This window comes from Anoplophora glabripennis, unplaced genomic scaffold (genome assembly GCF_000390285.2).
Source record: "Anoplophora glabripennis isolate ALB-LARVAE unplaced genomic scaffold, Agla_2.0 scaffold220, whole genome shotgun sequence".
In the NCBI taxonomy this organism is placed as follows: Eukaryota; Metazoa; Arthropoda; class Insecta; order Coleoptera; family Cerambycidae; genus Anoplophora; species Anoplophora glabripennis.
Window position 1 is genome coordinate 493981 of NW_019416530.1, and position 27290 is coordinate 521270.

General features: G+C 33.9%; 1 protein-coding gene across 1 annotated transcript in view; it reads left to right on the forward strand.

The window, feature by feature from the left end:
• The window catches only part of LOC108906098 (lachesin-like), a 238359-nt gene extending 215057 nt beyond the window's left edge, over nucleotides 1–23302 (forward strand). Inside the window, exons 4-8 of the mRNA XM_018709256.2 lie at nucleotides 10141–10262; nucleotides 13714–13864; nucleotides 14089–14186; nucleotides 22504–22803; nucleotides 22905–23302. Of these exons, the coding sequence (XP_018564772.2) occupies nucleotides 10141–10262; nucleotides 13714–13864; nucleotides 14089–14186; nucleotides 22504–22803; nucleotides 22905–23219 (986 nt within the window). The 3' untranslated portion in view covers nucleotides 23220–23302. The remainder of the gene's footprint in view (nucleotides 1–10140; nucleotides 10263–13713; nucleotides 13865–14088; nucleotides 14187–22503; nucleotides 22804–22904) is intronic.
• Nucleotides 23303–27290: the final 3988 nt, after the last annotated feature.

Here is a 27290-nt window from a genome sequence, read left to right on the forward strand (position 1 = left end):
TATGACCGGGATTTTCTGTGATTGTACCGGGAATTAGCTGTATGGTCCCGGATTTCGGATTTGCACGTATAACTCCCGGAATATAATATAATGTACATATATATAAAAAAAGATAAAGAAAAAATCATAACACGCCGAGGAAAATTAAAATTCGTTGAATCGTTGGTAAATTTCACAAACGATTTTTTTTTATAAACAATATTCAATAATTTAATAAAATATATTTAGTTTATTCCAATTTATTATACCATCAGTAGGTAATTTGTAAATGGATATTTCAAAAAGGTATCAATTTCAAAAATCATTCTTGTGAAAATCTGTATTTTTTTTATAAATTCATTGTTCCTTGAAATTCAGAAGTGCCAGGAAAACGCGTGACCTTGAAAATTTTTAAATTTTTCGCCTGCGGCGCCGTTTAGGGACTCCGGGCACTTAATATCCCGGAATTCAATTCAACAAATGTAACAACCCTAAGCAGAACACATTTAATCAATGTTCACGAGCCGCCACTGCTTTCAACGAGCTAATGAAGCTACCAAGTGATCCCTTCAACGGTTGAGATTTAAAAGAAACAACTGACCTATGGAATATGGAATTTTAAGACAATGGTCACGTGACTTAGATTTATTCGTTTTGATAGAGTAAATTGAACCGTACCCTGGTCATCTATTTGAAACTGGTATATCATGTTATAACTTATAACAAAGTAATATAAAAAGTTATGAATATATACATTAATAATAGTAATTGATAATTAATTTTGAAATGAATTGAGTATATTGCAATTGAAAAAATAATTAATAAGTAATTATAAAGACATAATTTAATTATTTGTAAATGTTTATATATTAATATTTTTGAAACTTTTTTGTTCATTTATGATTACTCTATCTCATGCTGAAATAATGGCAGTGAAACTTCTTACATCCTGTATACATTGAAAAAATTTAATACACATTTACACAATTGTAACTATGATTTATTAATACAATGCCAATAAATTGTACAAAGTACTTTCCAAAATAAGCATGACTTTTGAAAAATAAGAACAAAAAGTTTTTTTGTAGCTAAAAATCGCAGGGTGCCAAATCAGGCGAATACGGGGAGTAGTTAACAGAGTTAAAATGCGATTTTTAGAAAAAAAAGTCGGTCACAAGTGTCGTAGACCGACGTTGACAACAAGGACCTAACTGCTTGACTTTTAAAATATCTTCAAATTTGTTTAGTGTTTCTGTTTATTTGTAGTGCTACTCTCCTGAGAACCAGCAGAATACTAAAAGTCAGGGACGTGGTATCACCAATATGGTGAAACTTTTAAAAAATTTTGCTCGACTGACTAATATTGGAAACAATATATTTTTTTACTACAAAAAACTTCCCTGCATAATATTTTCAGTAAAATTCTTCAGTAAAAAATAATATTACACGTCACTGACTTTTAGTATTCTACTGGTTCCTCATAGGAGACTCGCAATTGACAGTAATATGTACTACACCAAATTTCAAAACAATCTGTTAAGCCGCTCTAGAAATAATAATAAATATAATTTTTTTATGAACTTCATCACAGGGTATATCTTTGTACACTGTAAAAAAAGGTGTGAGTGAAAGCAATAAAGGTACGGAGTGAATTCATTGAATGAAATTATTGAGTACATTTTCGTTCAATATTGAACATTTTAATCATTTTACTCATTTATGATAACATTTGAACTACTGAGTACTTTCACTCAAATATAGGTACCCGTTAAATAAATTCTGCAGATAAACTTGTACACTGTAAAAAAATCGGTGAGTGAAAACAATAAAAGTTCGTAGTGAATCCATTGAGTGAAATTATTGAGTACAATATTCGGCATTTTGATCATTTTACTCATTTGTGATTATATTTAAACTAAAACTGAGTACTTTCATTCAAATATAGGTACTCCTTAAATAAATTTTTCACGTAAACTCGTATTTGGTGCAGTTGTACCTAAATCAGAGTAAATGTCCTCATTACTGAGTGAATTTAAATGTATATTAATTTCGAGTAATTTGAATGGCGCCGTGAAGATGGCACCACTTACATATTGCTTCTGTAATCTCGACCACATTGATAGAGGTCCGCTAGATGCTCCAAAAAAGCACGGTCGACAGAAGAACAGGCATTAGCCATCGGTGGCGGGTCTCAATTGACGGGTCTCAACCAGGACAGGAGGAGGCCCCGCGGAATGAATTAATTTCAACACTGCATATCCTACTTAATCATTTATGAGTGATTTATTTTTGCACTCAATATTTAGCTACTTAAAAACCAAGCCTGACTAATAAATTACTCAATAATAGTTAAATTTAAATTACATTAGAGAAAAAGTCAATTCAACATTGGTTTTATATACTCAGAATAGAGTCAAAAGTCGATCAATTGATAGTTAGCAGTAATTCGGATTTGAGTAAAATCACTCATTTCTGATGCAATAGTTTCACTCAGTTGTACTCATACTCATACTAATAGAGTGAAAATTTCACTCAATCGGATGTGGATAGAAATTGATACATTATTGAGTAAAATCGAGTGAAATTTGAGTGAATTTTTTTACAGTACAAAATTACTCAATAATAGTTAAATTTAAATCATATTAGAGAAAAAGTCAACTCTAAATTGATTTATATACTCAGAATAGGGTCAAAAGTCACTCATTTCATAGTTAATTGAAACTCGGATTTGAGTAAAATTCACTCACTTCTGTTCCAATAGTTTCACTCATCAAATTTTAGTTGCACTCAAACTAATAGAGTAGAAATCTCACTCAATCGGGTGTGGACAGAAACCGATGCATTATTGAGTAAAATTGAGTGAATTTGAGTGAAATTTTTTTACAGTGTACAAAATTACTCAATAATAATTCAATTTAAATCATATTAGGGAAAAAGTCTACTCTAAATTGGTTTTATATACTCAAAATAGTCAATAGTCACTCAACTGATAGTTAGCAGTAATTTGGATTAGAGTAAAACTCCCTCATTTCTGATGCAATAGTTTCACTCAGTTGTACTCATACTCATACTAATAGAGTGAAAATTCCACTCAATCGGATGTGGACAGAAATTAATACATTGATGAGTAAAATTGAGTGAAATTTGAGTGAAATTTTTTTACAGTGTACAAACTTACTCACTAATAGTTAAATTTAAATTATATTAGATTAATTGGTTTTACATACTCAGACTAGAGTCAAATGTGACTCATTTGATAGTTAACAGAAACTCGGATTTGAGTAAAATTCACTCACTTCTGTTGCAATACTTTTACTCATACAATTTTAGTTGCACTCATACTAATAGAGTGGAAACTTCACTCAATCGGGTGTGGACAGAAATCGATACATTATTGAGTAAAACTGAGTGAATTTAAGTGATTTTTTTTTACAAAGTAGGAAGGCATTTTAGAACAAAGGGTTAATATTTGTTTTGTAGAGTTTCGGTAAAATTTCTGACACGAGTGATTTTTGAAGAAGCATTTTAATTTTTGCGAATTCAACCTACTTTACGTAACCCCACATGCTATCTATCGTCCAAATCCGAAGTTTAAACCGCCGGGAGCCCCCACACGCAGGAAAACCGCCCCTCACACAAGATTAGTTGTTCCAACGCAGTTTTTTATGGCTCGGGGCTAAAGCCAAAGCGTAAACTAAAACCAAACAGGGGCACATCCTTGGCCGATGCAGCGTGCACGGGAAAACCCACCTGGAATAACACGTAGCGCGAGAGCGGGCCGCATCACATAATGTGTTTTTTCGGCGGCGGCGGCGGCGGTGGCATGTTTTTTTAAACGGCACACATAATCCCGCGAGGCCGCCGCGGTCTCGCCGCCCCCACCGAGCCCGCCCGTATGAATATTTATACACCCTTTTGCTTGATTGCAAGTTTAAAATGCAAAATAGGCAATTTGCATTCATTAGAGTGGAAGTTTTCGTCTGACATTTCAGTTGTGCCGCTCCAGCGGCGTGGAAGAAGGGGTTTACGACCCGCCTGAAAGTTTACTTCCTGGTGCGCTTGGCGATGACGGTCGCGCAATTTAGAGGTGACGCCCTTAACATACGTAATGCCGTTTCCAGAATTATACCGTGTTACGGCCCCGCTTTATTCTGACAATTTAATTTTTGGCGGTCCTAAATGTCACTGGAGTTATATTTCCACAATAGTTGCGATTTCGTCGCAGTGCTTAATTGACTTTTAAAAAGTTGGTTGTTTGATGAGAATTTGATCTTCATTTTTTTTTAAATAAAACAGAGTTAAAATTATTAAATTTTCAGTACCTAGTTCTTAAATTGCATCTAGAAAATTTTTGCGAGTATTTTGAAAATCATCCCGAGTCGAAGACGAAAATATTTAAAAAGCCATGCCAGCTGCGCTGATCTGTTATTGCTGTCATGTTGACGTTAATTTTTTAGTCGGCGTCACCAACGAAACACTATACAATGTGGACCAAAGCTACCGGAATGGCAGGATATCTCGGAATATTCAAGGGGTACAGTAAATGTATAGCACTAGGGGTTTAGAATTTTTCCCTGGCTATCCGATGGTGACCTTGACTTTTGACCTGGATTATGATCTTCAAGGTCAAATCAAGGTCACGATATTTTTTTTTGAATGAGATCCTATAACTGTGATCTCGGAAATGGAGAGAGCGGAGACCTTGAGATGACCATGATCAAGGTCAAATATCCCAAAAGGGATATCCCAAAAAGGGAAAAAGATTCTCCATAATAGTTCTAGGATTCTTGATGGGTACTAAACTGGTGACCTTGGATATGACTTCCGTCCTGACCTCAAATTCCTTATCCTCCGGTCATTTCAAGGCCAAGTACGTCCGCGATCGGTTATTAAAGGTCACTAAAGGCAACAGTTGGTCACTGTTGGTCATTAGTGGCCACCAAAGGCAAGGGGCTGCCATTGAAGATCAACAGTGGTCACTGAGGGTAATAGATGGTCTTGGATGGTCAATAGTAGTCCTCTATGGTAACAGAATAACCAACTTGACCTTGAAATGACCGGAGGATAACGAATTTAAAGTCAGGACAGAGGTTAAATCCAAGGTCACCGGTTTAGTGCCCATCAAGGATCCTAGAACTATTGTGGAGAACATTTTTCCTGGCGAGTTATTCTGCCATTCGAGTACTGTTAGGCCACTGTGGAACTTTTTGATATTTGACTTTGATCTTGACCTTCACGGTCATTTCAAAGACATATCTTAACGTAAAATTTTTCGCTCATTTCTGGGGTCCCATTTTAAAAAATTCTCGTGACCTTGATATGACCTTGAAGGTCATGGTCCAGGTCAAATTCAAGGTCACCGTCAGATAGCCAGGCAAAAATCCTGATCCCCTAGTGCTTTATATTTACCCTACCCCTTGAATATTCCCAGATATCCTGCCATTCCGGTACTCTTGGCCGGCCCACCCTGTATAGAGTGGAATTGCGTTGACTCTTAAACAAGAAGCCTCTTCTACAAAATTTCAGTTTCGATAGCATATCAAGGATCTTTAAACAATTCTCAAGCGTCTTTGCAAGATCCACCCAAGGTTCTACATCGTCCACTTCACACAAAACTAATGAAACAAAAACGTATTAGCATAAAAGAGACGTGAATATGATGGAGGACTGCTGTTGGATGTTGAAAAGAGAATATAAGGTTAGAAGTACAAACACAAAGAAAGAGAAGAGAAAGAGGAACCCACTACATAGATCTTTTGAAGACGAGAGACAGAGAGAGACAAAACGAGTTCGTTACAACGTTGATTAAAAAAAAAAAAATTACGGAACACTTTTAGCCTAAATCATATAGTTCTCTGGTATATTCACAAAACAGTGTTTTATATTATTTGAGTGGTCATTTTTTTTTTCGAAAATTGGTGCCAAAGTGACTAGATTCGTGTTTAGCAGGCCTGAAATTATGATGGCAATGTTATGGAATACAGTATATGGGCGAGGTTCTCCCACGATATTACAATCGTTAAGCAGTCATATTCCCTATTTGAAAATTTGTGGGACATTTTCTAGAAAATGGTGGATGCGCTAAACTGACTCCAGACTCGTGTACAGCGAGTACGAAAACGTAGCAGTAACAGCGTCGGGTCAAAAGAACAGACCAATTTTTTGTTTTACGTGTCTGTGTAATTAACAGTAACAAGCATATGCAATGATTATAAAAAACTAATAAACAACAATTTAGTAACCATCACCTGCTATGTGAAATAATGCGTTTTCTTTTCGTATTGTCGTAGGTATGAAGACTGTGAGCAATTTCAAATTTTGCCCAGGTTTCCAATTCAAACGTCGAGCCGCGCTACAAAGCCGAAAACCACTCCGACGACTTGATATTGCAGAGCCAGCGTACGTTCGAGGTCGACAACGTACGTTTGAGGGCAACGCGATGGAACGTCGACTTTGACAACTTGCAGTTATATAACCAGGGACAAATACCTGGTCAGTGCGTGTACGCACAATCCACATTTAAAATTACGAACTTAGAACAAACATAGCCAGTATTACACATATCCGCTCGTTACTTCTTACTGTTATTGTTACTGTATCGTTATACTGAGTGTTAAATAAATTCACATTTATCAAATATACTGTTGTTAATAAAAAGTCCTACCAACTCGCCCAGTCATTAATTTCAGTTCCGCAGCCTACACAAAGTCAGGAGTCTCTAGCGAACCCTCATGTACTGGGTCTCCCAGACCACCCGCCCACCCCTTCTACAATCCAAAGTACGTGGTTATGTGAAAAATGGTTCAGATGAAAGTTACTGGCCTCCGAGAGGCACATATTGTCGTGACCTTGGCTGTGACCTTGAAGGTCATTTTAAGGTCAACTTAGTTTCTTTAAATGGGAACCCTTATTTTCAACCCCAGGTTTGGAAGGAGCGGAAAATTCTACGTTCAGATGATGTATCATGTGTGGGGTCAATTTGACCCTTCAAGGTCACGTAAAGGTCAATTTTTTTTCAATTACAATTAATGTGTAACATAACATACCTATTGACATTAACATAAAGTTATTGTCAATGTTAATAAGATAAAGCTGTGTTTTATATAATACAATTGAAAAAGTACCTAGATACAAAAAGAAACCATAAACAGTAAAACAAAATTGACCTGAAAATAAGGATTTCCATTTAAGAAAACTAAGTTGACCTTGAAAACGACCTTTAAGGTTACATACAAGGTCACGATAATATGTGCCGCTTGGAGACCAGTAACTTTCATCTGAACCATTTTTCACATAACCATGTACTTTGGATTTTAAAAGGGGTGGACGGGTGCCCTTTGACATCCTGTATATCATCATCCTATCCTGTATATACCCAGATATACAGTGTCATCAGAAAGTGAAGTATGATGCGTGAGGAAATAAAATTTCAAGATATATTTTCAGAAATATGTAAAGTTAAAGTTAAATATAAAACTATTCTACAAAGTCTTTCCAGAATCCTGACCAGTATAGAAAATACAATATCCAAGTTTTAATCACACCGAACCTATCCAGATTCCCAATTTCATGAATTTCAAAGAGCCACGAATTTTTATTTCTGCTTTTACATTCTATTTCAAATTTAAATCGGATACGGAAGTTTATACGCGTCTTTATGTGTACTCGTTTACTGCTTGTGTGTCCGCTTTAACTTTTAATTTTTAGAGGAACTTGAAGAGCCGCAATTGTCTCTTGAAAGAGCCGCATGCGGCTCGCGCGCCGCGGTTTGCCGACCCCTGTCCTAAGGCACGAGCAAGTAGCAAGTAAATTAAAGCGTGTCCTATCGCCTAGAAATATTTGACATTCGACTTTCAAGAAAAATGGAAAACATACGTTGTACCACAGATGAGGGGATACGAAGCATAATACGAAAAATGGTATTTCGACTTTTTTGCTAAAAATTAGATTCTGAACCAACTCTCGAAGTCAATTTTTTTCTTTCCTGTGCTAATAGCAAACAAAAGACACAATTCACCTTGTGTGTCTGACTCGGTGTCGCTAGGAAACATGTTCAGATGAGCCGCCTCCACCCCTTAATCGCCGCCACCACGTTCGGAAACACTCTCTCGACTCCTTGACAAATAACCAGCAATCAATCATCTCGGATCCGAGAATCGCGCCCCGAGGACGGGCCGGTGGGCCTTCGGGGACAGCTTGGCAATTTTCTGTCGCGCCCGAATTAAATATCGCTTAATAACGGCGACCGAAAAAACGTCCTCGGCGGTCGATTTCCATAATTCGAATCGCGGCGACACCCGCGCGCATGATTTACGGCGGGCGGCTGCCCCCCGCGTTGGGGCCCGATCGGAATTAAGCGGTAATGCATGCAAATTGGGGGGACGCCGAACATCAAGAACAACAGGCGGTTTCCTGTCGTCGCGGCGCTATCTCGGCCCGCCAGCGGCGTGCTGCTGTTTTTCGCGTTTAGTGCCACTCTTGGAGTCGAACAAATACGGGCTTCAAAATTCACGCATCTTTGGAGTTTCCACATTTCCAAGTCTTTCTCGAAGACAGAAATCTACTGCAACGCAGCTAACAGCGTAGCCGATGCCCGAAAGCCTCGACGGCAGCGAAATTCGAAAATTACTAATCTTTCGAACTTTTCCAATAAGCCCAGTGAGTAAGAAACGACATTCAGAGGACCGAAGTGAACAACCAAGCGACAGGAGAAAATTTTAACAAACTTTCGAATTTTCGAGCTTTTGTAATTATACCGTTTTATTCACTAAATACAGGGTAATTCACAACTTATTCAAAAAAATTTGAGAATAGATGCGGCATGAGAAATTTTTTGTAAAATCCTAGTTTCCGAGAAAAAAAATTATTGAAATTGAAACACATTCAACCATTACATAGCTGGACAACTGTAGCGTCATTCGCAATACGCGTGGAGAGCCACGTGGCCTTAGCGACTCAGAATACTGAAATCCAATTTTACAATCGTTGTTGCGATAGTGTTTACCTGTTATCTGTGGTGTTTACAATAGTTTTTTAGTAGTTAGTGTTTTTTTGTCAAAAATATTCGTTTAGGTGCCGCTCGGGACGCCACTGGACTTAACAAATCTAATCAAGTTAGGGTTAAACTAGCCCCTTAACACTACAAGTAACACTGCCAAATTACAACAAAATTGGGTAAAGGGTATTTAAGATATTTACGAAATAGCAATTTTTTACAAAAGTTTACCAACCTGTATCTTGAAAACGAAGCATCTGCAGACCAATGTTTATAAGAACTTTTTGTCTTAAAATCACTCAAATAATCGTCTGTTGAATTTATTGTACATATTTAATTAACACCCTGTATAGTGTGTCACCGAATGGCCTTTGTTAAATACAATTTTTAACGAATCAAGGATAATTTTTTCTCCAAAAATTAGCAATAAAAAAGGTTACAAGAGTGCGGTACCTCATGTGGTGACATAGGGTATGACATATATGAATCGATTGACTACAAAACAGAGCTGTAAAGTATTTCCCTAAAACCGGAAAAAATTGATTTTCCCAAATCCAAATGTTGAACTAGACTTCAAATTTAATTTCTAGGGTTTGAAAACAGTAAACTAAAAGTGTGGAATCTCAAAAAGTAATCATGGTATTTCCTGGCTTTGTTTCTCTGGCAATGTTATCGCGATGAAAAAGGCCACCCTGTACCTGATTTCCACGTAACTTTGAAGTATGAAGTAGGTTGTTTTAGGCAAATAGATGAGGGTAGTTATTGTCGGAGGTGGATAGGCTCGAATGGGTTCGCCCGGAACTACCTGCTCGCTGAAAAGGATCGGGATGAGGATGATGGGGAGACAGGATTAGTGAATTAATAAATTTGGGATTTACGGTTAAGAGGAACGTTTGCTAATTGTATAGGCTAAGTTCTTTTTTAATGTATATAATCTAAAGGTCATGTTTAAAATAAATAATTAATAACGGTACTTTCCTTCTAAATAATAATGTAGGTGAACATTAATTAGGATTAAGATGTTTCGTGTTAGTGGGTCCTTTCATACTTAGAGTTATACCAAGGATAACAGCTGTAGAGTTCTCGAGAGATCACTTAATCTGTTAAACTAAATAATGAATTTAACATATCTACGTAATGGTCTGAAATATTTCTTAAAATTGCAGTGCCCCCGAGTCTCCATATTCTACCCTCAAATGGACAAGTCGTGATTAGAAAAGGAGGACCAGTTTCTTTTGAATGCAAAGCCAATGGCAATCCGACACCGACAGTACAGTGGTCAAAAAAGGTAAAGAGGGATACAGATAGCAATTTTCGTAGCTCCTTAACGCATCGCTAAAACCACACAGAGCACTAGAGACAGATGAATAGTTTTTTATTAATATTTTACTTCGAAATATAGGCCAATCAATAGAAATTATGCTTGTGACAAAAATACTAGTAGCAAACAGACTGTGCCATCATATAAAAGAGTCTGTAGATATATGCTTGTGGGTACTCATGTTCGCAAGTGACCCATTTTTAAGCATTATCAAGAGCGCCGCCGGACGCACCAACCTTCCAGAAAGGGTCTACGGCGGGCTGACGCCGGCCACCAGATGCGTACTGATATACCTACGACCAACTCCACACCGGGGACTCTCCAACGAACACTCACCCCGTCAACACGTCTTTTTCTATACAACTTAGTTTTCAATAAAATACTTTATTATTACCGTTGAGAGAGCGTTGTATTCTTGCTGTACAGCGAAAGCAACCCCCATGCTTATATGTTTCCTACTCCAATAAGTAGTAAGTGGTTATATATACAAAATGTAATAAAATTTCCTTAACGGTATACAAGGATACCTAAATATGTATTCTTTGTAACAGAAACAGAACACTTTCAAAATTCACGTTTGATGTCAAGAACAAAACAAGGAATGTTCACAGGTTTCACATCGTTATGATTCCGTGTTTTGATATTATTTATTATGTATCATCACTTACAGTAATATTAAACTATACTATAACTAACAATATTCAAAATTGTTTACCTATACCTGTATATCTACTGCACCTCATCTCCCGATCTTCCCCCACTATTCGACCGCGTACGCGCGCTCATTCGTTTTTGAGAAGTTTGGAGGAATTTTTCACCTGTTTCACACCATTTTATGAAAAAATTAGAATATACGTTTTGTAACATTATACTTCTACTTTTAAAACCCGGCACCCTTAAAGTACATATAATTCACTACTTTTGTGTACAGGGTCAACTCTACAACTTAAAAAATGACAGAGTAATGAATTTTTAAAAAAACGCTAAATTTTCCGATTTTTCCGATCGATCGATCTCTCGTTTTATTCGTATTTCGATTATCCACTAATTGATCATAGCATTCAGAGTGCTTCGTTAGTTTAGGTTTTATAAACAAAAAACTAAAAAAATGCGTTTTTTGCATAAAAATGTTTACAAAAAATTAATTATTAGTAAATTGAAGTAGGAAACATAAGCATATTACTGTCTTTTATATGATGGCACAGTCCGTTTGCTACTAGTATTTGTGTCACAAAATCACCGATTCAATGCTCTATTGATTGGCTTAATAGTATAGCAGTTTTTTAGTAAACTACAAGAGATAAGTACCGGGTGATTTTCTATAATGTCCATGCTCCTTGACTTGTTTATTTGGGACAGTAAAATTTTGTAAAAAATAAAATGTGAGCTTGTAGGATATTTTCTGTACTATTTGAAAATTAATCAAATATATTAATATACAGGGTAGATCAAAAAATATACTTTTGTTAAATGGGAGACCCTATGTCTGAATTAATTTATTGATTCCTCGTTTAATTATAAGCATATTTCTTTTTCTTTCTGTTCAGACTTGATGTTTGATGAAATTTTTCGAATTCTCCTCTTAATTGTTTTTTTTTTTTTGTAAGGAGCGTGCATTCTTGGATTTTCTCGAGTTAAGACTCGTTGCGTTGCTACGGCATTATAGTTGTTTCGAATAAACGAACTTAAAATTACTTGTTTTTCTCTTTGCGAGTATGGCATTTTTAATAACAATTAGCAGCGATCCTTTTTGGATTAGTTAATGAAGTTACTGTCACTGTTACTTTTATTGATTTACCCATAGCTATTAGATAAGAACATAAAATTTTAAATTTCAAATTTTATTTGCTAATATACTTTGAGCATATAAACTTGATATATAAATCATGCTTAGAATTAAACGAAGTATCGATAAATTAATTCAGATATAGGGTGTCCCATTTAAAAAGAAATATACTTTTTGATCTACCCTGTATACTAATAGGTTTGATCAATTTTCAAATGCATGTGCAAAAAGTACAGAAAAAATCCTACAAGCTCACATTTCTTACAAAATTTGTCGCCAAAAATTAAACAAGTTAAGGTGAGTGGACATTATAGAAAATCACCCAGTATATGACAATCAAAAATTATTTACTAACTTGAAATAGCCAAATGTACAATGTAAGTATAAAATATATACCCAAAAATTATACAATAATTATACAATGTGTCCAATTAAGTCGGCACCATAATGGAAACTTTTTGGTTTTATGAAAAAAAGTTATTATTGATAAAAAGTTATGCATGACCCAAAACCCAAAATGAAGTACAATTAAATTTCAATTTTTTGCAGTCGTATACGAGGTTTGTCGAAAAATGTAAATTTTGCTCAAGAGTAAAGTACCTTTATTTTTTACAATATCTACAATAGTTATTAAGAAAAGTTGATCATAATAGAAAACTACTGTCATATATCCAATATTTAATATTTTTTTAGGTATAAACAAAATAAACAAATAAATTATAATTTAATTTTTCAAATCATAAAACATTTATTGTATTGAATTCATTGATTTATCAGTGCATCCTAGATTTAATGTCGATCTCTAGACGTAAATTATCAATGCTAATACAGAGAAGAGTTAGTAAAAATAAGAAAATCTGCTTTTTAGCGGTAGATGGATGATATTGGATATCTGACACTAGTTTTCTATTAGGATCAACTTTTCTTAATAACGATTGTTGATATTGCAAAAAATAAAGGTCCTATTTTTCGAAAAAATTGAAATCTGATTATTTCATTTTGGTTTTTAGGCCATGCAGAACTTTTTATCAATAATAACTTTTTTTCATAAAACCAATAATAAAAAAGTTCCCCATATTGTGCCGACTTAATTGAACACACTGTATAAAAATATAATTACAATTAGTAAGGATGAGAAAATGTATATACAAAGGAATAGAGACAGTTAGATGATGATAGATGAATATTATTAAATTTATATCAATTTTAAGTTAATGTGTTATCGAATGTAAATAAGTGAATGTTAAAAATATATACTTTTTATATTCTCTGCTATTATTTTCTAACATTTGAATAAAAACAAAAAATATTAGCTGCAATAACCACACTGCACAATTCTAAATTAAATAGAAACTTTTTATTATTTTCTAAATTATTTAAATGAACTTCATAATCTGTTGTTCTAGATTACAATATTCATCAACTAGTCGAAATTAATTTTCTTAAATATCCTGAAAAAATGTACAACTTGGCAACATCGTATCATTTCGCACTGTGACCTCATTGCAAACTTATCGCAAATAAACTTTACAAAACAAACACAACGTTGTATGTGGCCATAACATTAGTCACCACTTACTTCAAATTTATATTATTCCTCCCACTTTCTAATTTTTCATATTTTCCTTTTAGGACGGACTTTTACCCTCTGGTCTGCAGGTTGAAACCGGCTATCTACTAAATCTGAACGACGTCCAAAGGCAAGACGCGGGTATATATCAGTGCACAGCCTCTAATGGAATAGGCCAACCCGTTACTGGAGAAATTCGCCTTCACGTTCTTTGTAAGTAAGAAATAGTGTTAAAAACAGTAGTTATTCACTCAAAATCTCAACAGCATACCTACAGAAGTCTTTGGAACTTCATTAGACAAATGCATTATAAAGTAATCTTCATGAAATCTTATGAAATCCCATGAAATTTTGAGATTCTTGAATGAATAATCTCTGAAAAAATATTTCTAGTGGTCCTAGAAAGAAATTTCGTTTAATTGCTCTTGAAATTTCAGATCCTCCGGAGGTGAGCGTGCTGAGGTCGTGGGTCAACTCCGGCGAAGGCATGGAGGCCAAGCTGGATTGCATTGTGCACGCGGACCCTCCCGCTGAGGTAATTAAAACAATTAATTATTTAAAGGGGCGGTTCAATATGCATTTTGTGGCTCGAAATTGGCGGCGTCCGTTTCAATCGTTCAAAATTAATCGTTATCGGGCAGCGCGATTCCTGAAAAATAAATATGAAGCCACCCATTGTTCCCGTTTTAACAATAAGCCCTTTATCTCGGAAACAGTGGAAATGTTGACTCGTGTTTATACACCGAAATTAACTTATTTCCACTGGTTCTGACTGTTGTCGAGGTTGTAAGATGAAATTTGTTACATCCTGTACATGATACTTTATTAAATCCATTAAAATTAACAACGCTGAGGTATTTATACAAATTAATGGGTGATTGAAGTGTTTTTCATGCTATTTACCAAAATTAAATGTTAGTAGAAAACACTAGAGAGAGGGTAAAATATGATAATAACTGCTTTATTTATAAGCTACTCTAATCGCTTATTTCGCTGACAGTTTTAGAACTAAAAAATCTTATTCACTTTGCTGCTACAGTTTGGCTGTGAGAAAGAAGATACAAATTTTCTGCACTAATTGCATTTTTTAAGAAGAAACAAGTTAGATACAGGGCTAAAAAATCCAGCATATTTAGTAACTAGAGAAAATATGGGTAACTTCTTTATGGAAGCACTGGAAGTCGTTTTTTTGATGATGAAGGTAGGACGAGTTGGTAAAAAAACAAGATTGGAATAGCGAAGAAAGTCACGGGGTTCAAGACAGTATTCAAATTGACGAATTATCGGCAGCAAAATACTTGACCATCTCCTATTCTAAGACATGCTTTAGCGAATATGTTCTATACAGGGTGTAAATAATTAAAAAAAAATCAGGGAAAATTCAAGATACAACTGCCTAAACAGGGTGCCAAAAAAGTGGTTGTTAATTTCTTTAGCTGAAATACCAAAAAAGTGACAGAAATGAAATTAAGTAGACATTCTCTGCTATCGATAAGGCACTCAGTAAACTATTTGTTGATTTTCCCCTACGGTTGTAAGGGGTAGAAAATTTTTTTGTCTAATTACTACCCTATCATTTAAAAAATAATTTCAGATAGCCTTCATTCTAAACAAAAAAGATAACTTGTAATTTTTTCGTAAAATTAACGATTTCTATTGTTAGTAAGATTACAGTTATTGTTCTTTATAAATAAACGATAAACTGTGATCGTTTTGAAAACAAATTCATCAAGATGGAGATGCACTCTAATGTAGAAAGTTGCATTAATTATAACAATTAAGTTGCCATTACAAAACGTCAACGTGATAGCTGCTTACTAGATAAATTACAGTTCGATAAAATTTCTACCCTATGGCAGTTATGCCATATAATAGATTTTTAAAAAATGTTTTGCTCAGAAATCGTTAATTTTACGAAAAATTGCAAGAGAATTAGGCTATCTTGAATTTTTAAATCATAAGGTAATAATAAGAAAAAAGTTACATATGAAACAAGTCTTAAGGGTCTTTCTACTCTACAAGTCTTTCTACCCCTTCAACAGTAGAGAAAAATCAACAAATTGTTTACTGACAACGAGTGTCTTCTCGATAGCAGAAAATATCACTTTTTGGTATTTGAAAAAAAATTAGAAACTACTTTTTTGGCACCCTCTTTAATCGGTTGTATCTTCACAGGAGATGTTCAAATGATATTTTTCTACATGAAAGACTCACCTCATTATTACAAAGGGAATTTTTTCGCACTTATTTATTTACACCCTGTATATTAAAACAGAAAATGTTATTATACTAATTCGACCACAAGAATTAAATTAAAATAGAGAGACATATATATTGACATGTTTTAAGAGATTTTATTTCCGTTCACTTTCTTCAATAAAAAAAAATCTATTTATTTTATTTTTATTTTCATTTATTTATTTTTTACTTTATCTTAGGTCGCACAGTTAGGTAAAACCAGTAGATAATACAGTGAGGGTCCTAATGATTTTTGTTATGACGAAAATTTTTGCAAAGTTCATCCTCTGTAAATAACCTCAAAAAATGCAAATCTTTGGGTAATAACGATTAATGATAAGATTAATAATGTAAAGTTTGAAAACATAGCTGTTTATAAAGTGTGTTAACTTATTTTCAATACACAATTCCTTGCTTCTCAATTTTTTTTTTGTAAACCGCCAATACATTTGAAATAAATAGTAATACCCTTAATAATATAGTATTGCATAATAGAAATCCACCAGTTCATTTTCCGCATAATAGGATCGATTCGTCCTACGTCCGAAAATAAACCCGTATAGCCAATTATGACGTCTCCAAAGCCGGAGGTACGGCGAAACGAAATGGAAATTGCAGTCTGCCAATAAGATCTTAAGCGCATATCTTATTCCAGGCATTCCGAGCAATTACAACTCCAATCTTCTTAAATGTTTAATCTCCAGATCCATAATTGTATTACTGTTCCATTTTCCCCAGTAATATCACTTACTGCCGAACGACTTCATTAATTGGAAACGTCTCAAATAATTAGGGTGCGCGCGTTTTATATTTGTCCCGGCGGATACGAACGCGTCTCCCCATTTTCGATGACGGCGAGGAGCCCTTTCCTTTGTTTAATATCTGGCATTAAAAGAAACGACGACTTTTTTATAAAATACGATAACTGTACTTGCGAAACGGGGAAACTGAAGAACGCAGCAATGGAAATTTTCCGTTGCAACATTTCGGTATGGATTATAGAAATTGTTACTAATAAAATCCTTGTTATAAAATGACATGATGTATCCAGGCAGGTTTTCACAATGATATTTCTTAAATTATGATCTGTATACACTACTAGAGAAAAAAGAAGGTCCATCTGTTTAATCGAGAAATTCAGATTTATACAGGGTGTTAGTAAATAAGTGCGACAAATTTCAGAGGGTGATTCTACATGAGAAAATAATAGCAGTTTGCTTATAAACGTATGTCCGCAAATGATTCGTTTTCCGAGATACGGGGTGTCAAAGTTTTTCTTAAAACTGACGATTTCATTTATTGCTCTGAAACCGGTCGAGATGTGCAAATGAAATTTGGTGGGTTTTAAGAGGCAGTTATTGCGCATTTTTTGACACGCAATTAAGAATTTTATGTTCATCATTGGCGCCATTTTTGGATTCCTCATTCAATTTGTGACAAAAAATCTCCGTTGCCTTTTCCTCGTATGGGGCACCGTTTTGATGCAAAAAATTAAAACATCTTAACGCGTATTTTTCATTTCTTTAATACATTACCTAGTAGGCTACTGTCAACATTTGTCAGTTAAATACGAATATTTTTAAGAAATGTCAAATTAGCGTTTCGTCATTATTAATTGATTAAGCTTTTAGTTTGCTATAACATTAGTGTTAATAAGTAATTAATTTTTCTTTTATCGAAAAGAATGGAAAATTTTACAAATGCGGAATTGTCAGACATGCATTTTGTCTATGGTCGAAGTAATGGAAAAAATTGCCAACATATTAAATGTAAGCAACTTCACTGTATTTAAAATTCTTAAAGAACAGCAATTGTATCCGTTTCATATTGAACGTGTGCAAGCTCTACTACCTAGAGACTTTTTTCCGCGCCTATTTTTTTGCCAATGGATTAATCATCAAATCGCTCAAATTTCAAATTATTTAAATGCCGTTTTGTTAACTGACGAGACTACTTTTCGATGACAGTGTATTCGAAATAAAAAATATACGAAATTTCCATAACAATCACTTATGGGCTGTGGAAAACCCCCATGGAATCTTTGAAGCTCATTTTCAGCATCAGTTTTCCCTAAATGTATGGCTTGGGGTAATTGATGATCATTTAATCGGTCCATATTTCCTCCCACAACGACTAACAGGCGAATCTTATCTTAATTTCCTACAGGAAGAGTTACCTGTTCTTCTTGAAGAAATTCCTCTACAGCTGAGACAACACCTATGGTACATGCATGATGGTGCACCAGCCCATTTTAGCATTAATGTACGTAATCACTTAGACACAGTATATCCAAATCGTTGGATAGGTAGGGGAGGTACGGAACATTGGCCTGCTCGATCGCCGGATTTAAATCCTCTTGATTTTTGCATTTGGGGTTTTCTTAAGTCATTAGTTTATTCCACTCCCGTTGAAAATGTTGATGACCTGAGGAATCGAATTATAGTCGGCTGTGAGACAATAAGAAATATACCAGGAATATTTGCGCGAATACGACAATCAATGAGGCGAAGAGTTGAATCTTGTGTCACGTCTGAGGGAGGTCATTTTGAACATTTGTTGTAGCTTTGCGCCTTTTCAAAATTTTATTAGTGTTATTTTCTGTTATTGTTCTGGTTTAATGTTATTGTATTAGATAGTTCTTGATAATGTATTAAAGAAATAAAAAATACGCGTTAAGATGTTTTATTTTTTTGCATCAAAACGGCGCCCCATACGAAGAAAAGGCAAGAGAGATTTTTTGTCACAAATTGAACGAGGAATTCAAAAATGATTTTTAATTTGTAATATCTCAGTGGCGTACCATTTTTTTCTTTAAAAAAATTGAGATTATTACCCGTACGCGCGCCAATGATGAACATAAAATTCTTAATTGCGTGTCAAAAAATGCGCAATAACTACCTCTTAAAACCCACCAAATTTCATTTGCACATCTCGACCGGTTTCAGAGCAATAAATTAAATCGTCAGTTTTTAAGAAAAACTTTGACACCCCGTATCTCGGAAAACGAATCATTTGCGGACATACGTTTATAAGCAAACTGCCATTATTTTCTCATGTAGAATCACCCCCTGAAATTTGTCGCACTTATTTACTAACACCCTGTATACAAGGTGACTCAACTAATTTTGACATTAGAACAGTCAGGCAATTAATAATTTATGAACACCAAATTCACAAAAAAATTATTTATAACATACCTTGCGAATGCAGTAAACATTGTTGGAGAGATTTCTGGATCTAAAATATTAGAATAGATTAATATCAACATTACATAAAAAGAGGGGATTTGAGAATTTAAAAAAAATGCCGCCTCGCTTGGGAAGACAGTAATCTAATGGAGTTCGGACAGAGAAAAAGAAGAGAAATTTAAAAGAGACCACGATTATTTTATTATCAAAAGGTGTAAATGTTTGTTTTCGTTAAAACATAAATTTGGGGTGTTTTAAAAATAAAATTTTGTTTACACATACTACGAGTCGCTCTTTACTCGTATATGCTTTTAATGTCACACATTTCGATAAAATAAACACCTCAGTTGTGTTATTTATTGATTAAAAAAATAAATAAATAAAATCTGCACAGGGTAGGAAATTATTTCAATTTTCAAATATATTTTCTTCAAAGTTCTGTTACATTTATTTCCTTCGACGTAATCGTACTGTTTTTAATTCATAAATAAGTGATACAAATAAGAATAAAATAGCATACCTGGAGATATAACAATTCGGGAAAATATCAGGAAAAGTTTGAAAAAGAATTGTTTTTCGATTTTTTTTTTCGAAGCACATATTTGGATAAACTGGAAAAAATTAAAGAAACTATGCCACCTTTAGAGTTTTAGCAATGTAGGTAAAACATGAGAAGTTGAGGAGTCTCGGTTTTCCAGTATTTTTCCCAAAGAAAAAAATTGGAAAGGCCGAAAAAACTCCAAATAAAATACTTATTAATATATTTTTCCAAATATACAGGGTGTTTATAAATAAGTGCGAAATATTTTAGGGTGTGGTTGCCGGTTATTTTGTAAAAAAAGTTTATATAAACGTAGGTCGAAATATGGTTTGTTTCCGAAATACATAGTGTTTAAATTTGATTTTTTATTTTTTTTATAAACGCTTTGGACATTTTTTGGGGTGATCTGAATATTTCTACTTGCACCAGTGGCGTTCATGCGACAATGCCACCACCTTTTTTAATAAAAAAATGGTACGCCGCTGACTTTTTCCCGTTTTGATGTTTTTCTTAGAAATCCGCCATCAATTCTGAATGAAATTAGTCTCTTCAATTTTTTTTGTAGGATGCACCGTTTTTGAGCAAAAAATAAAACATATTTTATTTCAAGTTGTGTATTTTTAATTTCTATTGATACATTTTCTAGTAGGTTGCTGTCAATATTTCTAAATAAAATACAACCATCAAATTTCGAGTCAATATCTTTAAAACTCTTTGAAATAACGAATAAAGATAAATATGAAAATTAAAATATAAACACTGTATCTCGGAAACGAAGCATATTTCGTTCTGCGTTATATGAACTTTTTTCCACAAAATAACTTAGGCAACCACGCCCTAAAATATTTCGCACTTATTTACAAACACCCTGTATTTTGCTACAATAAACCTCAAAGAATATGAGAATAACATATTTTAATTCTTATTAGTAGCACCACTTCTTTTATCGTTCTGTCTTGTCTTGTTAGAAATTGTAACTTAAAAGGGCTAAATATGATTTATAGACCTTATCCTTATATGGAATAATGCCTTCCTAATACCATTTTTCAATTTTCGGCAAAATAGTAAAATTCTGTATAATATATTTTGTATATTGGCAAATATAGCAGCCCGAATATTTTATACCTTGGATTATAAAAATAGCTATAATAGTACAATCCGATTTTTTTTCCAGCGCTTAATTTTTACTGAAACATTAGACCTCAAATATACCTACGTAATATCAGATTATCGTTAAATGTTAAATTCATTTCATTGTTATGAAATTTATTATTACACTACAAATGCACCTACATATGTAAACTAGAATTGATCGAAAACGGGTTTATTTATGGACATTAATTTTCTCTTTAATTGTAGAATGGTATATGTTTGACATATGAAAACCTCGCTAGACATGATAGACTTTGTATTTTAATTGCTGTTATATTCCTTGTTTCAATAAATTAAAATTTCAAATTAAAAATAAAACGAAAATACTTTTGCCCCATCTTCATAGTTCCAAGTTCAAAATTTTACAAAAATTTAAAAATGGATTAAAAATAAAAAAGGTACAAATGAAACAGTGACAATCACCCCTTAAATCTTGTTTTTCTAAACGTGGGATTTTCACGCAATATACTACTCAAAACAATATATACTCGTGGGACTTTGCTTCACTCGATAGGGACCTTTTTACCAGGAAGAAAATTTAACTCAGGGTTTGTGCTTCTTATTTTGATGCTATAACGTTGTGAGTAGTGTTCTTCAAGGATCTGCACTTGGTCCACTATTATTTTTAATTTATTCATCGATTTAATTGGTTCGACCAGATAAAGTTCTCAATAAGCAGATTATACTAAACCTTATGTGAATCCATTTCGTCAAGCTGCACAACCTCGGCGTGATTTAAGCCTTATTCAAAAATGGTGTAGTGATTTTTTGATACCCTAGCAGATGCTGTAATGCTTCAATTGTTCGTTCTAATCCGAAAAACTGTGTATTTTATCAATAATATAATTGTTCAGCATTATGCAGTTCAGTTGGTATCTCGAATTGGACCGTGTCTGAGTGTTTTTTGCGTACCACTATTTCCTGATTAACTCACAGAATGTCCTTGAAACTGTTGTAAGGACATAATTTTAAACTATCTCACGAACATTTTTCTACAATTTGTAGACGGTATTTTATTTCTAATCGTGTTTTTGACTCATGGAACAAATCTACTTAGGTTGTTAATGCTTTCTCGCAAAATGTTTTTAGAAGTAAAGTCGAGAGAGAATTTCTTTTTATAATAAGCACTGATGTATGCTTTGGAACCCCGATTATTCCAGCCTAGCTCTTGTTTATTTTTCATTTGGTTAATTTTATTAACAGGAAACTTTTTATTAATTCCTTGGTGATATCTGGTTGGTTAGCTTTCTCGCAGCTGGGATTCGCTGGAACCCATCGTCATAGTCAAGCATTAAGATGGTTCGGTAAGAAAGTAGGAGTTTTCATAAGCACAGAATTTTGTTTTAACATCAAAAACTTTGGATCTTTGAAGTGAAAAATTAAAATCTACTACTACTGACGCTAAAAATGACTTTCGTGTATTGACAGCGTGTGGGTACACTTTCTGTGATTTTGTATTAACAAAATTTTACCGAATTTTGATTACAACAAAAATATTTCTGTCTTATTGTAGTTTTTATATGTACATTTGCTATTTGCTGATTTGTATCATAATTTTAACTATTATACAACACTGTACTTTATACTGTTTTTTTATCTAGTTCCATTATTATACTTTTTGAATTGACTTCGTAACTTTAATCTATATTGTACTCAGCTCAATGTACTCTAGTTCCCTTTTACTCTTTTATTATGTAATAATAAATATTTATATTAATAATAATAATTCACAGGTGACGTGGTACCAGGACTCGTTCATGTTACAACCAACTGACCGACGACTCATGTCCAAAACCGGCAACACTCACACTCTCGCCATAAGGAACGTTCAACTCTCGGACTTCGGCAACTACAGTTGCGTGGTGTCCAACTCAATCGGCCGCGACAAGCGCTACATCGAGCTGTCCGGCAAACCTGGACCCGCTAAAGTCATCAGCTCACAATACTCCAACCCCCACGAGTACGATCTCAAGTGGGTGGTTCAGTCCGTGTTTCCCATCATCGAGGTTAGGATCCTCTACAGGAAAATCATGGTAAGTCGGAGTTTCGAACAAGGTTTTCCAGTTTGTGAAGGTGTAAGCTCTATAAAAATTCCCTATAAACTAAATAAACACAATTATTATTTTATTTCCAGGTAAACACGTCCTACCACCACCCGGGCCAGTGGCACGACCTCCTGGTGAAGCCCCCCCAGACCTACAACTCGGCCACCAGCGAGAGGAGCCAAAGGTACCGCCTGACGAACCTCCAGGCTGATTCCGTATACGAATGCCTTGTCCAGACCAAGAACCAGCACGGCTACGGCGAGCTGTCCGACCTCCACCAGTGGTTCACGTCGCCGAAGGGTCGCACCGTGGTGCAGAGCTCCGCGGATGGTGTTAAAAAATCGTCCACACTCGCGGTGGTGTCGGTGATTGTGCTATGCTTCGCCCTACAGGGGCGGGTATAAGGAGATTTTCTAGTCCAATATATTTTTTTATGACGTGCAGATTGGTGGAAGAGAACCGTTTTTGTTTTTTTTTTTTCATTAAATGCTCATCATCGTTAAGCAAAAGTAAGAAATTAATTTTTTTTTTAGTTTATTGATATGCTGGTTCTTTTTGAGGCGCATCATGTGGATCTCGGTTATCTTAAGAGATACAAAGTCGGTCAAGTCGGAGAGGAGTTTTTAAATTTGATCACGAATAACTTGCCACAAGTTTTTAATGAAATTTTCCATTTCAAGTCTTCGGTTTTTCATATTTGTTAATGTTTATGCACTGAAAATAAAAAAGACAACCACATGATACTAAAGAGTGGCAAGGTCACTGAACTTGACTGCTTACATGCTTAATATTAAGATTGCAATTGATACTATGCATAAGGAAGGGCGATGGAAATGTCGGAATTTAAAAGGTCCATCTATTTTTTAGTTTCATTAAAAAAAAATAATACAAAGGAAAATTTTGCTCGATAATTTCAAAAGGAAAAACGATCGGGCAAATTTCTCCACTACCTGTTATTCGTCATCAAATATTATCTTAAATTATTACATCTCTTAAGATAATCGGGATAACGATGGTGCTTCTCGAAAAATGTTCACCTGGCATAGACGAGAATAATTCCAAATATATATTATATTAATAATAATATAGTATCATGAGAGAAAAAGGGTGCAATATTGATAAAGTATATTGTCTCTAAACAAAAATGTTATGAATTAGATAAAATCATCAAGCTTGAAGAAAAAAAAATATATCTTTTGTAGTGAACAGTTTTGTTTCCACAAGTGCAATAAATAAAATGTTATTTCAGGATATTTCAGGATTAAATGATCAAATTCATGGATGGATAAAACTGAGAAAAATTTCCAAACATATCTGTCTATAGGTCTGTTCCAACAAGAGTCAGGGATTGGTTCCGAACCCTTTGAAATGTTTGGCCCGCTAAGTTCTAAATTTGTCTTCAGTGAATATATCGCAAGAATTAGTTGGATGCACATTTCGAACGGTTCGGAACCAATTCCTGAGTCCTGTTTGAACAGACCTTATATAAAAGACATTTGACGAAGAGTAATGAAACTTTGGTGAATGATTTATCTAATTAAAGATAAAGATCTGCTAAATTTGCATATGAATACGTCTACCAGTAGCAGAGGTATAGTCGTTACGATCTCAATTGGAACCGCATAAAACATTTAACTCATAAATTCTACGGAATCCGTAGACGTTCAGAAAAATTTAGCCCTGTCTCGTCTAGATATACTATATTTCGAGCTATATTACCATATAATTACCATAAGATTGTCAAGTTTTTTATGTTTAAAATCGCATTTTAATAAAGCACATCGTAAAATATCTAAAGATTTATAATTGTAATCAGGATAATCGCTTAATTTATCTCGAATCATGTTTAAAGTAGGAACTTTATTTTCTTTATACATATTGTAAATAGTGCGCAGCATTACATCTGGTAAAATAGTCAATTTTCTTTAATTTTGTATTTTTCCGTTTCCTTGTTGTACCGTGATCAATCCTTCTTTAATTAAATTGGCTTTTTTTGGATATCTTAGTTAATTCGTTAATCCGTTTCCTAACCTTTTTATCATATTGTTCACTATTTTCAATTTTCAAACATTCATATATATTTAATATAATACGTTGACTTTTTATGTGTAAATCTTTGTTTTTAAACTGAGTTTGTTTCGATACTTTCGACAAAAACCGGTTCCACTATTTGGGGATTTTCCCGAGTTATTTCGTTATTCTCCGCTTCAAACAGTCTCTAGAGAGACACGCTAAATTACTAGATAGTTACACATAACATTTATTTTAATAACTTACCCTTTACTGGTTACGATATAAACAAATAATAATAATATCAACTAATAAATAATAATACGTATTATACCAACATACTCCGCCAAGCAATGCTTTGCACGGCACTGGCAAAGCGGCAACGCTAAGTGAACCTGTGTACCATACAAAAAAATTATTTACGACCTAGTGGACCAATACAGGTTTGCTTTGATGACCAGCGCGCCGCCGTCAATTCTACATCAGGCGGACTAGTTTACCAATACCGGACTCGCCGAATTGCTATGCGAGTATAAATTACGAGACACAGCATGGTCAAAGCATAAGAAGAAATTTCAGAATTGCATACGGTCCTGTGCTTTAAGATTTACAGGTTCCATTTGACATCGTAACAACTATACCAAGAATCTGTATCATTAAGAACCTTTAGAAATTCAACGACACAGGGCATTTTGAAAATTCGATCGCCGCTTTGTAACTCTTATTGTTAGTGGCATTTCTAGCAAAATATCTAATCTGTTTTATTTGAAAAATCGACTATATTGGGGTCATTATTTTTTTACATTACATTAGCATTACCAAGGACTTCATTACAACTAAATAATTGTAGAATTACTCGTTCCGCAAAAAAGTTTATTTCTGGATATTTATTTCTTTGACTTTTTTCCAGTTTTGGACCAATTAACCCTGAAACACCCTCTATATACAAAAGAAATTGGTCAACTACAGTTCATTAGAATTCCTCAAAACAATATTAAAGTGTTTATTTTTTTAATGACCGAAAATCAAAACATTAAATATAGTTACCTAAATATTTTCCGCAAATTTGAAAAAAATACGAAACGATTTTATTTTATTTCAGTGTGTCTTTAACACTGCCTGTTTAACTTATTTACAAAAAAATCAGACCAGACTTTTAGAACTCTTCAAAATAAATTACCACCAAATTTTAATACAATATGTCGATAACTTTGCGAGATATTGGCAAAATACATTAAAAAAATGACACGACTAATGGCACCGTTTCTTTAGATGTTTTTTTTTGCTCAAAATTTGATATCATATCGCAATTTTGTTTTGACTGATTCTTTTTTGAAATATTCAAGAATTCTGTCACTGTCGATAGCTTCCTTGAAACTCAACATCACTAATTTTTTTAATAATTTATTGGTTGTCATGCCACTAAAATAATACCTTTACAAAAAATCGAATGCCCACAATGTCCAAAAAGTTCTTTTATTTGTTGAAAACAATTGCGAAACGACATTTTACATTTATAAAGTCAGCAAAAAAAATAAGGGAACAGAAAAATTTCCAAATTTTGTTTAGTGATTTTTGAAAGGCCGTATCGAGAAAAAAAGCATCTGGAAGCTTGAAAATTCTAGTTTTGAAATTTTGAGAAAATTTTTTAAGCATCGCTCTGCACAATCAAAAGAAATAATGCAAGGCGAAAATTTTAGAATTTTTTTTTCAAAACTGCCCATGGATCCAGAAAAAAATTTTCTGGCTTAATCAATACCAGCGTCATTTAGTCTGATTCCTCAGCTTCAATTTGTTTTTCATTTTATTTTCTGTACAATTATTTCTCACTGAGATATCGGCTATTGAAAAAGTCACATTTTTTATCATCGATATTTCATGAACTAATGATCGTAGAGCGACCGGAAGGTGGGTTTGTTTTGAAAGCTTAAAAGCTTTGTTTGAGAAAAAGAAAATTATACTCAGTATTAATTTGAAAAAGTGCAAATTTTCTGCTGTTTTGGAAAATCAACGATTACTTTGCGAATATTGCGGAAAGTACCAAGGTTTCCAGGTTTTTTTTTAGCTCAGTACATGCCTATGAGGCCTGTAAATTTTGAAATCGACTGGTAGAACCGTTTTCCTATTCTGAATCGTCAAAATTTTATGAAAAATTAAAGGAGTAGGTTTATTGCTCCTTAAACTTCAATTAATAATCATGATTAAGATGAAAAAAAAAAATGTTTGCGTTATTTTTCTCACAATTCCGCGTTAAATACTCATCAAATATCGAAAAATATCAAAATTTCGAAAAAAAAAATTCAATTTTGAAAAAAAGATCAAATTTTTCTAAATTTTGGTGCGTTATTTTTTTACAATTTCACATTGAATATTTCAAATGTACAAATGTTGAAATTAAAAAAAATGTAAATTCAAAATATTTATTGACGCTTATTTTGAAAGTTCTGAAGCCTTAAAAAACAGTT